We start from the raw sequence: 16183 nt of genomic DNA, 5'->3' as shown, positions 1-16183 counted from the left end.
TTTTTTAAAATTATAATTGGACATTATATTTATACCTGCTACAGTATTTAATTTATCGATGTTAAAATTTTTTTGATAGTCCTATGCATCTTGATGTTTGTTTTTGTTTATCTGGACCTTTTTTGCACAATAATTTAATTCTTTATAATTTTATAATTTTTCATCAAGTGAGACAGTTAGATAACTGCTACTTGTAAAATTTCATTAATATTACCTCAATTATAAAGCATCAAAGAATATTTACACACATACATAAGTAAAATGCAAATTTCATGCACAAAAGTTGTTCGCGAATTAAGTGCAATTTGTGCGTATATCATACAAATATAACATTTTTCTCTGTGCTACTATAATCAAATATTCAAGCAAAATATATATTTGGAAATGTATTGTATTCTATATTCGTATATAAAAAGAAAATAAAGGCAATTTATGTAACTCGCATGATAAAATATATTCGTATTAAATGAAAGAAAAGAAAACCGCGTTATATCGTATGTCACATGGTATGATTCATGCATACCATTCTCATAACGTTTTTATTCCCCAGGATCTAGGGGATATATTTGAATTTAAACAATTTTAAAAATGAGAAAGAATAAGAAAGAATATTCGTATTATAATTTCTATCATACATTCTATATATTTACGTATCTTTTATATAATATCATTCATATTTATATTATAGGAATATATTTCTATTTTCTACGTCCACGAGAAAGTCGTGTATACATTAGCGGTCTGGTAACTCTCATGGTAGGGGTAAGGCTTTTAATGCAATAGTAGAGGAGAAATGAGAGAGTTCATACACACAATACAGATATTGCACCACGCGGTCAAGTGCTGAAGGTATTTCACGCTAATCTATACAAGAACCTACAAAGTTAGGCATCTGCCTTGTTTGGTTCCACGTTACAAAAACCTATTTCACTGTACGATTCTGCGGAATACTTTTCTATTCAATATAAACAAGTATGAGAATAACAAAATCGCACAATAATTATACTTAGTTGTTAATTTTTCAGTATGTGACGGGGGGAGGGACATGAGTTTGAACAACTTTTTTTTATACATGTGTATAACCGGTGGTTTCTCTTACTTTCCGAGATACAAAAATATGCAATAATTGCAAGGATTTTGGATTCAAAGTTTTGCAATTATACAGATGTAGGAACGACTCTATTTCTGGAAACTGAGATCTTAGACGTGCCGAATGTAGAAAAGGACAATGAAAATGAAAGAGATAGAGGGACTGAAGGTCGAAGCGTTCGGTAACATGTAAATGCTTAAGACAAGCTAAGACCTTTAATTCAAAATTCAAACTTTCCTTTCTTTTGATTTGTGATTGTTAGAAAATGCAATGGGATGATAGTTTTATGATACAGAGAAGCATCGTGTATTTTTAGTTCACTATTCAGCAAATTTCCTTAGCAAACCAGCCTGCAATTCACATACGGCACTTAGCGAACATTAGTTTGTTAATAAAATTATTAAAATAGTAGATAGTAAGATTATAAAAATTATTCGTTTCGGGCATTTTGTAATGCTCTTGACTTGCAGGAGTCACCTTGTTACCAACCCGCCGTTTACCAGCGATTAACTCCTTTACCCCAGTTTAAGAGTATATCGCGCTACGGACGTGATTTAAAATTAGATTTATTAATCAACACACCATGTGCAAACGCCAACCAACCCCAAATGATCACAACATTCGATCAACCACGGGGAATAAACAGTGATGAATGAAATTCGTACCAATATACTTACTACATTTTTTTAAATAAAATGGAACCAAACATGATATAATCAACAATAACGATCGTCGATCTTCACGAAGCGTCGAGGGGCATCTCTCCCCTGTGAAGGGGATGACGACCATGCAATTCGAGAGATTCTTTTTCTGCAAATATATTACGTCAGAAATATTATTTGCAGTCTATCTATTGCAGTAAACTATTGAAATTACTATTAAAATGAAATTTAGATTTTATTATAACAAAAACATTATCGCGAGGAAAGTAAATTTTGTGTTAAATCTAAAAAGTTATTATGTATAAAGAATATATTAAAATTATTGTATCATTTCATTAATCCATTACCGTTTGAAGGAAACGATTCTCTTTTCTTCTCTAAAAAAGATATAATAAGCAATTAATTTCTCTTTCTAATTTTAATTATTGTCCGATTTTGTTATTCTCATACTTGTCTGTTTCGAATAGAAAAGTAGCTTTTTCGTAGAAGCAATGAAATGAGATCTTGTACATAGGTTCTTGTATATGCTAATGTAGAACACCTTTAGAACTTGGCCGCTGGGAGCAGCAATAGTCCGGAAACAACCGGAATCACATGTGTGAAAACTCTCATTTCCTCTCTGATAATAGAGTGTGCTTTACAAATCAGCTGTTAGCCACAGAGCGCTGTGTTCTAATAGGTTAGTGAAAACAAACTATACAAATGTATAGTATCAAATTGATAATGTATAATATAATATGGTATAAACAGGGAGGAAATTTCCTCTTTGAAAGTACATACATATGTAATCATATATGAGCTACTTCTTTAATGATTTAACAGATGGCGCCACTATTTTGTCGACAACCTACAAAACGCTACTATATCTAATGATGTATGTACTGTATGAATTTAGTAAACGCATTTCTAATATTGTTTAATTTACTTTTGATTTTACCTAATAACGAAGAGTGTGTGTGATTATAGAAATCTTATTAAATACGATTAAAAACAATGGATGCATATGAGCTATTTCGAAAACTTTCTACTGGTGCAAAATTTGATAAAAAGCGTTTTCAAGTTGATGCACAAAGATTTCAGGTATTCTTTGAAAATAAAACATTACGTTTGAAAATGCAAATATATTTTAAATAAATTTCATAGAGATGTAGTAACTGTCTTATTTGATACAGCTTGTCAACAAACAATCTGAAAATGGAGTTAACGATGATAAAATAAACATTAAAGCCTTTGATAACATAAATCATTCAACATTATGTGAGAAAAGAAAATATGATGAGGTCGAGAAAGAAACTGAAAATATTAATGACTTGACATTGCTTGATGGAATGTCTATTCCTCAAAATAAAAATAAAAAGTGTAAAGTAGCTTTAACTGAAGAGAAACGGTTAAAGTTAGAAAAAGAAAAGGTTTACAATATTTTATTAATATGAGTTAATGTAAGAGACAATAATTGTTTTAAAATACTACATTTCTTCATTTAGATTAATCAATTTCGTAATCATCATCACATAAGTGTCACAGGTAATTGTATACCTAAACCTATCTCAGAATTTATTGAACTATCAACAACTTATAATATATCTGAAAAATTAATACATAATATTACAAGTTGTGGTTATAAATGTCCTACTCCAATTCAAATGCAAGCTATACCCATCATGCTCCAAGTAAGATTACTATATTTATTACTGAGATTTTATTTATACCAATGCTTTTAGCTAAAAATAAAACATTGATGTTTTATAATTATGATTAAAATAGGGTAGAAATGTACTAGCTTGCGCCCCAACTGGATCTGGAAAAACAGCTGCATTTCTGTTACCTATAATTCACTATTTAGGTGGACCAGAAAAGAAAGGATTTAGAGCTGTTATATTAAGCCCAACAAGAGAATTAGCAAAACAAACATATAGAGAATGTTTGCGTCTTAGCGAAGGATATAATTTTAGAGTTCATATTATAAGTAAAGTTAATCAAGCATTAAACAAATATGGACCTAAAAGTTCACAGAAATTTGGTTGGTATAAATTGTGTGGAAAGTTATACATCAAAGTAATATGATATACAATTGTATTTTTACTTATTGTAGATATATTAATCACTACACCAAAAAGAATAATATATCTGTTGAATCAGGATCCACCAGCTATTTCTTTTAGCAAGTAAATATATATATATTTTGTTATATCTTAATCTTATCAAAGTTATGTATAATGCATGAAACATTAAAAATTTTATAGTGTTGAATGGTTAATTGTGGATGAAGTAGATAAACTCTTTGAGGATGGGACAAGGTGCTTCAGAGACCAGTTAGAAACAATTTCAAAGTCATGTACAAATGAAAACTTACATAAAGCAATGTTTAGTGCAACCAATACTCCTATAGTGACCAAATGGTGTAGACGTAATCTGAAAGGTCTTATAACAGTTACTGTTGGGCACAGGTTTAATTTCCTTTTTTTATATATATAACAAATTATATACTGTTTCTTTAAACAAGTGATTACTGGTATTACATCCATCATAGGAATGCTGCAACAGACTTAGTAGAACAAGAATTGTTATTTGTTGGCGCAGAGAGAGGAAAACTTATGGCACTTCGAAATATTATTCAAAAGGTATCACCTTTATTTATCAATACATATGTTACAATTATCATGTTACAAACTTGAGTATACATGAATTTTATTTTGTACTTTTGAATATTAATCACAAAAAGATACTTAAAAATTATGGCACTAGCTCATTTCTTTTATTTAAAATTTTGAAATCTGAGTAATTGTATTTGACTACTATGTATTTACCGTTTAAGTAATTTTATATTTTTGTACAATATACACATTAGTTAAAACATTTCATACCCTATTTGTGTATATTTTACATATGCATAAGAACATACATGTTTTTTTAATTTTATGAAAATATTAACAATCTATGTTAATAAATTGTTACATAAATAATTGCATTTGATAAAGGGAGTATTACCACCTGTACTAGTATTTGTGCAAAGCAAGGAAAGAGCACAAGAATTATTTAACGAACTTATATATGATGGAGTCAATGTTGATGTTATTCACGCTGATAGAACACAAACGCAGGTATATTTTACATAAATGATAACTTATTAATCAAGTAATATTAAATATAATACACTTCTTTTTTTTTAGCGAGACAATGTCGTTCGTTGTTTTAGAGAAGGAAAAATATGGGTATTAATATGTACAGAATTAATGGCAAGAGGTATTGATTTCAAAGGTGTCAATCTTGTTATTAATTACGATTTCCCACCATCTGCTATTTCATATGTTCATAGAATTGGTATGTATCTTCAAATTTAATGAAAAAATTAAATATCTCAAAACTCTCAATATGTATTGTTTTAAATAGGTCGCACTGGTAGAGCTGGACATAAAGGAAAAGCAATTACTTTTTTTACTGTACAAGATACTACAAATTTGAGGAGGTAAATGTTGTTGAAGCATTACATTAAAATATGTAGATGTGATAAAATTATTTTATGTAAATATCTACAAATAGTTTTTAATATTTTAGTATAGCTACTATCATGCGAGAATCTGGTTGTAATGTTCCTGATTATATGTTAGCCATGAAAAAACATAGTAAAAGGGAAAGACGGAAAAATGAACGCAAGGCTCCTAGTAGAGAAAGGATATCAACTGTACCTACATTCAAATCTGCAGAAACATTTAAAAAAAGGTATGATGTATGTAATTATACTTGCTTCTAGTAAATATCTACTAATTAGAATATTATTTCTCAAAATTACTATTTCTTATTTGCATGTTACAGAAAAGTTGCTATAAACGATTCCAAAAAGAAATATGAATTAAAAAGTAAAGAGAATAAAGATAAAAAAATAAATACAAAACATTTAAAAAAAAGAGAAATAGATAAACAACATAACTTAAAAAAGAAAGAAGAATGACTTAAAAAATTTCTGAATAAAATGTGAGTAAAAGAAATAGTCTTATATATACTTAATATCGTGTATATTAACCGATACACGATTATTATGTTATTTTAAAGAAACAAGAGAACAGACAAAAGTAAAATGAAAATATAATTAAAAAATGTAGCGAAAAAATAATTTCATAATATAAAGAAATAATGTGCAGCAACAAAAATAATTGCAAGATTTAAAAAATATATATATATTATAAAAATAGTATCATAATTACATGATTATAAGGATATTGTAAACTAGTAAAAAATTTATAATCATATTACATGTGAAGTAAATTATTAATTATTGTATAAATGATAAAATATTTTAAATACATATGTATAAACGTTTACATATATATAAATATATGTTGTATATATCCATCAATCATCATCAAAAGATAAACTATTAAGTAAGTATGTTAAATATATTTGTATGGCCTGATATGGTTTATTACAATACTATATTATATTGTTTGTATAATAGGATAATTATTGATTTTATATGTACACTTGCACACTCATACATATCATATAAAAATATATTATTAACAATATTATAATCTTAATTAGTATATTTTCATCATGAAATAGTAATTCAGGTATTAAATATAATATTTAATACAAAATACCACATCTTTATTACACATGGCAATATATTAAATTTGTGTATGTATTAGCCTATGTGGATCAATTTATATGAACACACATTGTAAGATAGTGGTATTAGATGAATATTGATTATTATGGTATTCATTAAAATAAATTGCTTTTGATAAGAAAAAGTTATCATTATCTTTTAAGAATTATGTTACAATTATCATGTTACAAACTTGAGTATACATGAATTTTATTTTGTACTTTTGAATATTAATCACAAAAAGATACTTAAAAATTATGGCACTAGCTCATTTCTTTTATTTAAAATTTTGAAATCTGAGTAATTGTATTTGACTACTATGTATTTACCGTTTAAGTAATTTTATATTTTTGTACAATATACACATTAGTTAAAACATTTCATACCCTATTTGTGTATATTTTACATATGCATAAGAACATACATGTTTTTTTAATTTTATGAAAATATTAAAATTCATTTTCTTTCAGTAAAACATATGGTACAAATGAAATATAAAAAATATATTGTTAGGTCTCACATAGCCAATCACAAGGTAGTTTCGGCATTTTATTTGCTGGCCACGGAAGGTAACCTGCCGTTTTAAAAATCCAATAATCATAAGATACTTTAGCTATCAAGCTTATCAATAGTACGACTTCTGTAGCAATAATATAGTAAATATAATCTGTCCAATCACCAGGATGAACACACATTTTTGAAGGTTCTAAGTCAACAACTTTTTCCTTTACATTTTCGCATAATACTTCATCGGAATCTAATATGCGAGTTTGTAACCATACCTGAGTTATAATATATAACATTAAACATTAGAAAAAATGCAGATCAACATTAAATTATAATCAAAATATTACCTTTAGGTACTTGGCCGTGTTACAATCACAATGTAATTCATTTCCTCCAAGCTTTACTAATCGCGAACTGATAAAACTTTTGTCATGAGTATTAGGGCTTAAAATGTACGTTGGAAGCTGCGCATTTAAAATATCATGCATAATATTGAAATATTCTTATTTACTACTTACCAAACTTCTTTGAATTCTACTTACAGATTTAATTTTATTGTATCGTAAACTAAGTAAAGCATAATTATCTAAAAATTTGGACCCTTCTAATTTATTTATAGACGATATATGATTATAGTCTGCATAAAACTCTCTTATATCTTCATAACATGGATTGGTACTCAGATCATCTAATGCAGTGATCTATAACAATTAATGATAATAATAATAACATATCACTTAATGATATAATAAAAATGATAAAAATATTATTTTCGCATTATATTTTTATATAATTAATCTTTAATTTTTATCGATGAGATAAGCATCAACAAATAGCAATCAAGTAAATTAACATACTTTATTGATTTAGACAACGTAAAAAAATATAATATTTACGTACATTATTATATGATACATTCAGGGCTATAGTATTGCGAGGTAATTTTTCAGGTAATTCGGTAATTTGAATTCCGCTACAATCTACATTTACCGCTAAAGTCGGTGGTTTACCTTCAACAATATCCAATCTTCTGAAGTTGCATTGACATTGCCATGTATCACCTTTTGGACATTCTGTTTGCAACTATCGATCCATGAAATAAAATTAGATAATAAATATCACTTTAGAACGTTAATTGAATTGCCATTTATATCGCATGATACTGGACTCTAAAAATATAATTTTTGTTTTTAAACTATTACCAAACTAAGATATCGAACTTGTTTCAATGGAACTTGTTCTGTAGTGTTGAACCAATGCCAAGTCTTACTAGCTGAACATACAGTTTCATTTTCATGATTGAAATTAATTTGCTTTTCTCCTGTTTTATTAATATATTGGTAAATGTCATGACACCAAAGTGTATTTGTTCCTAAACATAAAAGCTATATTATATCTTAAACAATCTGTATAATGTTGATATTGAAATCTATCACTAGTTCCTATTTACCTGAAATATCAAGCCAAAATTCTCGGCCATTCATTGTATTTAAGGCTGGTAAATGTGTGAGATTATTATAAGACAAATCCAAAGTAGTAAGTTGAGCTAATCTGGTAAGTGAATTATTCTCTACTTCGATGAGAGCATTATTTGAAAGATTCAAGCAAACTGTTGGTGTCATCATTCGAAACTGTCCCTTCACTCTATTAATTTTACCATCGGTAATTGCAAGTGACTTTAGCCTTCTCCACCTAATTTCACTTACATTGAATATATCCAATGTTGCATTTCTTATATGTATGTATGATATGTTTGATGGAAATCCTGTAATGATCAAAATGTTATTAGAATAAATAAACCTTAAAACCTTGAAATATATGTCAAGTACTTGTGTATGTAATGTATCAATAAAATAATCGTATTTCACTTGTTATTAATATAATTTTATAATAACCTGCACAGGAAAGTTCTGATTCAAAGTTCTGAAGATCCAAGTTGCAACAAAGTACAGCATTACCCTCAGGATTATTATGGGCTAAAACAATTTTCTTACAAGAACATCGAGTTGTTTTAACATCAGGACATTCACTGGATTGTCGGTAAAAGCATTGTTCTAAAAGACCATCAGATATCCCAATAATCGAAGTTGAAGAGGATGTTTGTTGATCTTCTTCTGTCCTTGCACTTGCTACACCAGCATATAAACACATCATTATGGCAAACCACTGCATCTGCAAATCCAATTGATCCTTTTAAGAAAAATATTAATTAATTAATAACGTTATACCTTACACAGTTATTTTAATATGCAAATAAAATGCAAATTTTTCATTATAAAATTAGCACAAATACTTCCACTATGACTATTTTTTTATCATACAAAATCATGAACATTTCATAATACATGTATTGTTAAAATTAGTAATTCAATTGTCATAATACTTTGCTGTCTAATAACATTAATATTAACAACATTTCCCAAGTGATAAATACAGATTGAACACCCAAATATTACTTAGCCTACAAATAAAAAGAGAAAGTTTTCATATAAATTTCATATAAAAGTTGTTATTATTTTACTTATAATTGAACTTAATGCTAACAATTATTTATCTAATTATAAAAATAGTTCGTATTATTTTGCTGCTGCTTCTGACTTTAGTACGAAATTTAACCCAATAATTTAATTAATGTAATGTTTTAATTGGATTCTATGTCAAATGTTACATATCTTCGTAAGATAGAAAATTAATTTTCTTTTCGCAAAATATGCGTATACTATATTTATTCACATATGGGCTTATGAATTTGTATAATTATAAAAAAAATTGCGACGAAAAACATGTAATTTAAAAAACTATACGTTGTAAAATAAAAATCTATCTTTTGAAAATTTATCTCTAGTTTTCACAAAAATTAACTGGAAACGATATTGTAATTGTATTTTTAAAAAAGGATTGTATTCATAATAATTAATTGATAAAATAGTGTATTCCTATAATATTACTTTAACTACAAATATTAGTGCTGTAACGTCATACAAATTTAGAAATAAATGCGAAATAAACTGTAAGCATTTCAAGCATTTCGTAAGTAGAAACTTCATTTTCATGGTTTAACCATATTTATAAGCAGAGATGAAGTATACATATATACACATACGATCATACAACATATTAAAAAGAAAACTTTTTGAAAAATATATATATCATATAATTTATTCGTTATTATAATAAATTTTTGATACAATTAAGGCTGCAGCAATAATTTTAACAAAGGATGAAAACTAATATCGAAGCTTACTCTCAACATAGCTCGAACATACATTGCCGTGTTTCACTGAGAAAGAATTGAGAAAGTTACTTATTATGTACATATATATATGCACATGTATAAGGCATAGGATTTATACTTAAATTACTAATATCGAGTAAAAATTTGAAGAAATGTATTTTTTATTCAAATTTCAGTTACCTTCATTTTGCACAGTTTTATAATAAAACTGGCAAAAAATCCGTCTACATTGGGAAGTAATTTTTAAGTTCTATTGTTTTCCATTCAATGTAGAACAACGTTATGTATGCAACTGATAGAGATAACTCACGGATAAAAATAATCACAATTGAAAATAAACAAAATTTTGTTTCTATGTAAGAAAGGCACACATATTGCGTATTCGCACTAAAAGAATGTGGGTAAATTAATTCGTTTAGCAGTCTCCGACACTTTAGGTCATACAGGTCGACCTATTAATGAATCAAAATTGGTTAGCTAGTGGCAGAACGCGTCGCTTATTACACTCGGTGGCCCTGTACAAACGATAAATTACTCCATCACTAGAATCACTGTTATCCTCCTTTCCTAACTTTGCTTTCATTTTTTGTTTTTCTATGTTTCTAATATTTAATTATTTACATGTCTACATATCATGTAATATACCCAGTAGAATAATAAATATTACAAAAATGTTTGTAATCTAACATTCCATTAAATACATATGCATGTATGCTTCATCTTAATTATTTCAATAAAAATTAGTTCTTATAGACGTTAAATATTAATGCTGTGTACATACATATGTAATATGTATATATATATAATGTAACACACACACACACACACACACACACACACACACACAAATACATATGTATATATGTATTATGATATTACTACTGATTAGTAATGTAGTTATATAGATTTGTAATATTTTTAATTTCTGTGACATTCATTATTTACAATTAATCGAATTAATAACATATAAACAATGTTCGTCCTACACGCGCTTTAACATATCTAAATAATTCGAGAAATTTATTACATTTCGGTTAATCAATTTAACGTTGTTTTAACATATTTTTATGCTTATACTAGGTAACTTTATGAACTATAAAAGAAATATAATGTATAATTAAATGTTAATTTTCAAAATTGAAAATTCCTAACGATAATGGTATTTACGTATATACATGACATTACGTATATACGATACCAAGTTATTATATTGTGATGCTTATACAAAGCATGTCCTAACAGTTCCTACTAAGTATGAAATAAGATGATGACAATTCAATATTCAATACAGTACCATTAAATCAATCGCATAAAAATGTTCAATATGTAATCAATGATACAAATCAGTTAATGATATTTATTTCTTACTGCACAAAGTACGGATTATAGATCTAGTCTTTTTTACTGCATTGATGGTAAGAAATGATTGAATCTGTTGGATAATTGTAAAAACAAGTTGGTGAAATCAATTCAAAATTATTTACATTATTATTAAATTCTTATTTCTTCAAAATATAATATGACTAATGATATCATTTTTATAATTATTTAATTTTGTAATTAGAAATATATGTACATATATAAAACATAATAAAGTAAAGTTTGGAAATTAAATTTGACACACTTCTATTTTCTTGCAAAATGTTATTTTCTTTCAATATTACTCAGGTTTTTTTAACAGAAGAATATAATGATTTTAAATAATTTAACAAATAGTAATAAAATTAATATATACATATATATTAATTTTTATATATATATTAACTTATATATATATATAATTGTTGACATATCTTTTTAACCAAATAGTTTTTTTGTAGAAAAATATCACTTTAGGAATAGTATAACTCTAAATTTGATTTCCTCTTTAATTTAACATATTAAAGTTTGAAAATTAATAGCGTGGTTTCTACAAATTTATATGTTTACTGTCCTAAATGATAAGTGACAGAGAAGAATGGCAGGAGTAATTAGTCATGATTAAGCATATATTAAAAACAAAACTTTATCTCAAAGTAAAATTAAAATTAAAGATAAGAATTTCTATTCCATTAGACGACAGATTAATATAATATATGATATAATATTTTAGGCGACATATTTTTATGTGTTAATTGTAGAGAATCTTTTAAGTGAGTTAACCTTCTTCGTATCGAATAATCTTTGCATTTTGCATATACACTTATTGCTGTTTGTCAGTGTTTTAAGATGGCGGACTTAAACGAGAAGTTGTTAGCAGAACTCCTCAAAAAACCTGGAAATAATGTATGTGCAGATTGTGGGGCAAAGAGTGAGTGGGTTTTCTAAGAAGCATTACCGTATCGTAATGTAGAAGACATTAATGGGGATTTATTTTATTCTATTATATTACAAACTATTCACTGGTTGAATACGAAATCTTGTTTTCCTAACTCTATTCAGGATAAATCCCAAAATAATTTAATTATAACTCTAGTATTAGAAAGGATAATGTTGAAACTGTTATTTTTATTTATCTTCACTTTGTTACAACTAACTGAAAAAATTTGCTTTGTACAACATCGTTGTTCTAAAATGATATTAATTCAGCAATTAGTTTACGTTTATACATATCTTATAATATAAGGCTTATGATGTTGTGTGATTACGAATTTTTGTATAAATTATATTTAAAATAGGCAATATTGTATTTGTTTTAAAGAATCTTGAAATTGTTTCATTTGGAATGCTTTTTATGTAAGGAATTTAAAGGTGTCGCTATAATATTTGGTACCAGTTCAGTTTATAATTGTATATAGTAATAAAGACATTTCATGCATCTAGATTGTGTTACTTCTTACGTTTATTTACCTCTCTTGCTATAATCTTTCTGGAATGATATATAACATTATGTGTTATTCTTTTAAAATGAATAGCTAGCTTGTTTTGTCATTTTAAAAGTAATGCATATCATATTTCTTTATTGGAATCTTTTTTACAGTCATATGTGTTTACGTTTATCTATATTTGAATAAATTATAGCTATGTCAGAAAATCAGAAAATAAAATATTTTCATAAGGTTAATTGGAATTAAATTCCAGATCCAGAATGGGCTTCTTATAACATAGGAATATTTGTATGCACAAGGTGTGCAGGTATACATAGATCAATGGGTGCACATATTTCTAAGGTTAAGCATTTAAAACTGGACAGGTGGGAAGATTCTCAAGTAAATAGAATTAGAGAAGTTGGTAATATCGCAGCTAGGCTTCATTATGAAGAACGTGTACCTCCATGTTATCGCAAACCAAATCCAGATGCACCGCAGTATGTTGTAATATATGTATTTGTAACAATAAGTTAGAAACAAATATATTCTAAAAATTATCTTTTTCGATTAACAGAGTATTGGTAGAGCAATGGATAAGAGCAAAATATGAAAGGGAAGAGTTTTGTCATCCAGAGAGGCAAAATCATTATGTGTCAGGATTTATGGAAGGATTTTTAATGAAACGTGGTAAAGAAGATTCGCGATATCATCCTCGAAAATTTGTTCTTTGTGAAGCAGACGATACTCTCAAGTATCATGTTAAAGAAAATAAGGTTTATAAACATTACTTATAAATATTTATTTAATATTTGGTAAGTACTATTCCTATTCTTACCAGTTTTATTATATTTTAAGGAACCTAAAGCTGTCCTTAGAATATCGGAGTTAAACGTGGCTTTTGCTCCTCCCAAAACTTGTAATCAAAACAGTCTACAAATATCATTTATGAAAGATGGAACCACAAGACATATCTATGTATACCATGAAGATCCAGAAGTAATTACAAATTGGTATTTGGCAATACGATGCGCTAAGTTACATCGTTTGCAAGTTGCATATCCAGGAGCAACCGAGGCTGAATTACTTTCACAACTTACTAGAGACTTCCCACGTGAAGGGTTTTTATGGAAAACTGGACCTAGGTATACAGATGCTTACAAGAAAAGATGGTTTACATTAGACGGACGAAAACTAATGTATCATGACGATCCCATGGTCTGCACATACTTATTTACTAGATATAAGTATATTATTACTATTGAAAAATAATTGATAAGTTTGTTTTGTGTCAATTTGAAGGATGCACATCCAAAAGGTGAAATCTTCTTGGGTCACAGTTCAGATGGTTTTGCAATAAAAACAGGAGTACCCCCGGGTGCAAGAGATCAAGGGTTTTCATTTACTCTTGAAACACCAGATAGAACCTATCTTCTTTCTGCTCAAAGTGATGATGATAGATCACAATGGATAAGTGTAATTCAAAAAGTGCTAGATAAACCACTTACCCCACAAGATGCAACTGGTAAGTCTTATCAAAATAAAGAGAAAAATTCAAAAAAAGAAAAGTTAAAAACGTTGAATAATGTTGTTTTTAATTGAATATTTACAGTGGCAGCACGTCTTATAAGAAAACGCACAGCCAGTGGAACAATGAATATATTTTCATCTACAAGGTAGGGCTGGATCCCTCTTAGGTGCCTTTCCTAATTGTTAAAAGTGAATATTAGATGAACCAATTAAGTCGTTTTATTAAGACTGTTGAGGAAGTAGATCAATCGATCCGATAGCGAATAGATAATGTTTCGTAATCGCACAATGCTATCGAATGCCGTACGTATATTTATTCATAAAAATACACGTTATATCTTATACATACATATAACGTTATAAAAAATACCTTTTAAGTAAACACGATGTAATTTTTAATATTCTCGTATGATCATTATCAACAAATTGAGAAAGTTTAATATGGTCAAGTAGTGAATTCAATTGATCTAAATACATATATCGAATAAGTGGTTCTTTCTGATAACATAATATAAAAATGAAATAAATATAACAAAGTTGATATACTCTTTGAAGATACTTTTATCTTGAAATGCTTTTTGCTTACTGTCAAATCAAGGTGACAGTATTATATATTACATTATGAACAATTTTTACTTAATAATATTACTATGTAATATTTATTTGCTGATTAATGGAAACGTACAAAATTCTAACAAAATACATAATATCCTTTTTGAAAATTTAAACTAAGTATTGTATAGTAATGTAATGTGTGGAAAAAAGAAGTAATGAAAGTAGAGCATACTGAATGAATGTCTAAGTGTTTAAATTTTGTTCAATACTTGAATTCAATATTATTTGCAGTATTTTTGTTCTGTGATGATTATCAATCACTTAGATTTCCAAAATAAGTGTAAAACCATAAATAGTGCGATATTCTATATGGAAGTAGTAAACTTCCATGGCCTATCCTTTTATGCATTCTTTTATACAATCACAGTAGGTATAATGTAAGCTAAGTCAGTCAGATTCTACATACATAATGGTACATACATACATATTGTGTTGCTACAAATATATGTATTATATAATTAATATATTATAACATTTATATGAACAATATTTATTATAGAAACGTGAAATGCATATAACCTTTCATTGCCTTGAACATGAAATAAGCTTTTTCTTATAAAATACATGTTTGTAACAATGATCAAATCTTTTTCATAAAACTGTGTCAAATGAAGAGACTAGTTCATTTTACATACGTATATGTGTCATGAACATACATGCAAATTAAGAATAATAAAAATATTTTATTTGTTTCAAAAATGAAAGGTAATATTTTCATACAAATGTATTGTATTATTGAAAACACATTTCAATGATAATAATAGTATGACATTTTTCTCTAACGTGATATATCTCTTTTTGTATTCCAAATTTAATTCTATTTAAAAGTTCAAAGTAATATTGGAATATTATTTGTTTACTAATAGAAATCGTAATGTTATATCGAAATAATGTGATTTCCTCCCTTCATTGTTTCAGAATATTTTCTTCACAATACTAATCAGGGTATTACTTATCTATTAGATTAAATATCAGTTTGAGGGTGCATATTTTCTATGCAAAAATGAAAATCTTTTCCTAAATATAGCAAGATTCTACTATGCATGTGTATAACTTATATACCTCATATATTTAATGTTGATATACTGCATATACACTAAATTTAGTATATACATACAGGTGATTTATTTATTTCACAGTTTTATCAAGTTT

At 27.2% G+C, this 16183-nt stretch overlaps 3 protein-coding genes across 5 annotated transcripts; 2 read left to right on the top strand and 1 right to left on the bottom strand.

The window, feature by feature from the left end:
• The first annotated feature begins 2459 nt into the window (after positions 1–2459).
• On the top strand, positions 2460–6066 carry LOC132916753 (probable ATP-dependent RNA helicase DDX52). Of its 2 annotated transcripts, XM_060977055.1 has the most exons (14): positions 2460–2630; positions 2719–2832; positions 2925–3161; positions 3237–3422; positions 3517–3772; positions 3845–3917; positions 3996–4199; positions 4283–4373; positions 4731–4853; positions 4923–5073; positions 5143–5218; positions 5308–5472; positions 5566–5780; positions 5968–6066. In XM_060977055.1, exons 2-13 carry the CDS (start codon positions 2746–2748, stop codon positions 5699–5701), a joined length of 1785 nt encoding a protein of 594 aa, XP_060833038.1. In that variant the 5' UTR covers positions 2460–2630; positions 2719–2745; the 3' UTR covers positions 5702–5780; positions 5968–6066. The 2 variants fall into 2 exon arrangements, with proteins under 2 accessions (XP_060833038.1, XP_060833039.1); XM_060977056.1 differs by lacking the exons at positions 2460–2630; positions 5566–5780; positions 5968–6066 and having other exon boundaries at positions 2637–2832; positions 5293–5430.
• Positions 6067–6253: 187 nt separating this feature from the next.
• Positions 6254–10700, bottom strand: LOC132916754 (protein halfway). 2 transcript variants are annotated; one of them, XM_060977057.1, is made up of 8 exons: positions 10281–10700; positions 8761–9055; positions 8316–8630; positions 8068–8237; positions 7766–7948; positions 7408–7566; positions 7213–7329; positions 6254–7140 (listed from the first exon to the last, which is right to left on the bottom strand). In XM_060977057.1, the coding sequence occupies exons 1-8, from the start codon at positions 10284–10286 to the stop codon at positions 6868–6870; spliced, it is 1518 nt and encodes a 505-aa protein (XP_060833040.1). In that variant the 5' UTR covers positions 10287–10700; the 3' UTR covers positions 6254–6867. The 2 variants fall into 2 exon arrangements, with proteins under 2 accessions (XP_060833040.1, XP_060833041.1); XM_060977058.1 differs by having other exon boundaries at positions 8761–9037; positions 10281–10698.
• Positions 10701–12034: 1334 nt separating this feature from the next.
• On the top strand, positions 12035–16016 carry LOC132916757 (arf-GAP with dual PH domain-containing protein 1-like). Its single transcript, XM_060977062.1, has 7 exons — positions 12035–12232; positions 12300–12390; positions 13161–13386; positions 13464–13662; positions 13745–14104; positions 14189–14411; positions 14499–16016. Exons 2-7 carry the CDS (start codon positions 12309–12311, stop codon positions 14564–14566), a joined length of 1158 nt encoding a protein of 385 aa, XP_060833045.1. The 5' UTR covers positions 12035–12232; positions 12300–12308; the 3' UTR covers positions 14567–16016.
• Positions 16017–16183: the final 167 nt, after the last annotated feature.

This window comes from Bombus pascuorum, chromosome 2 (assembly GCF_905332965.1).
Source record: "Bombus pascuorum chromosome 2, iyBomPasc1.1, whole genome shotgun sequence".
Classification (NCBI taxonomy): domain Eukaryota; kingdom Metazoa; phylum Arthropoda; class Insecta; order Hymenoptera; family Apidae; genus Bombus; species Bombus pascuorum.
The sequence above is the reverse complement of the archived record's forward strand: the minus strand, read 5'-3'. Positions and strand labels throughout refer to the sequence as shown.

Excerpts from the sequence above, each read along its gene's own strand:
- LOC132916753 (XM_060977055.1), top strand. The coding sequence starts at position 2,746 with ATGGATGCATATGAGCTATTTCGAAAACTTTCTACTGGTGCAAAATTT. Across the intron at positions 3,162-3,236 it reads TAAAGTTAGAAAAAGAAAAG|ATTAATCAATTTCGTAATCA; the intron begins GTTTACAATATT and ends TTCTTCATTTAG. Across the intron at positions 5,473-5,565 it reads GCAGAAACATTTAAAAAAAG|AAAAGTTGCTATAAACGATT; the intron begins GTATGATGTATG and ends TGCATGTTACAG.
- LOC132916754 (XM_060977057.1), bottom strand. Across the intron at positions 8,631-8,760 it reads ATCAGAACTTTCCTGTGCAG|GATTTCCATCAAACATATCA; the intron begins GTTATTATAAAA and ends TGATCATTACAG. Across the intron at positions 8,238-8,315 it reads ATTTTGGCTTGATATTTCAG|GAACAAATACACTTTGGTGT; the intron begins GTAAATAGGAAC and ends TTTTATGTTTAG.
- LOC132916757 (XM_060977062.1), top strand. The coding sequence starts at position 12,309 with ATGGCGGACTTAAACGAGAAGTTGTTAGCAGAACTCCTCAAAAAACCT. Across the intron at positions 12,391-13,160 it reads TGCAGATTGTGGGGCAAAGA|ATCCAGAATGGGCTTCTTAT; the intron begins GTGAGTGGGTTT and ends ATTAAATTCCAG. Across the intron at positions 14,412-14,498 it reads TACCCCACAAGATGCAACTG|TGGCAGCACGTCTTATAAGA; the intron begins GTAAGTCTTATC and ends GAATATTTACAG.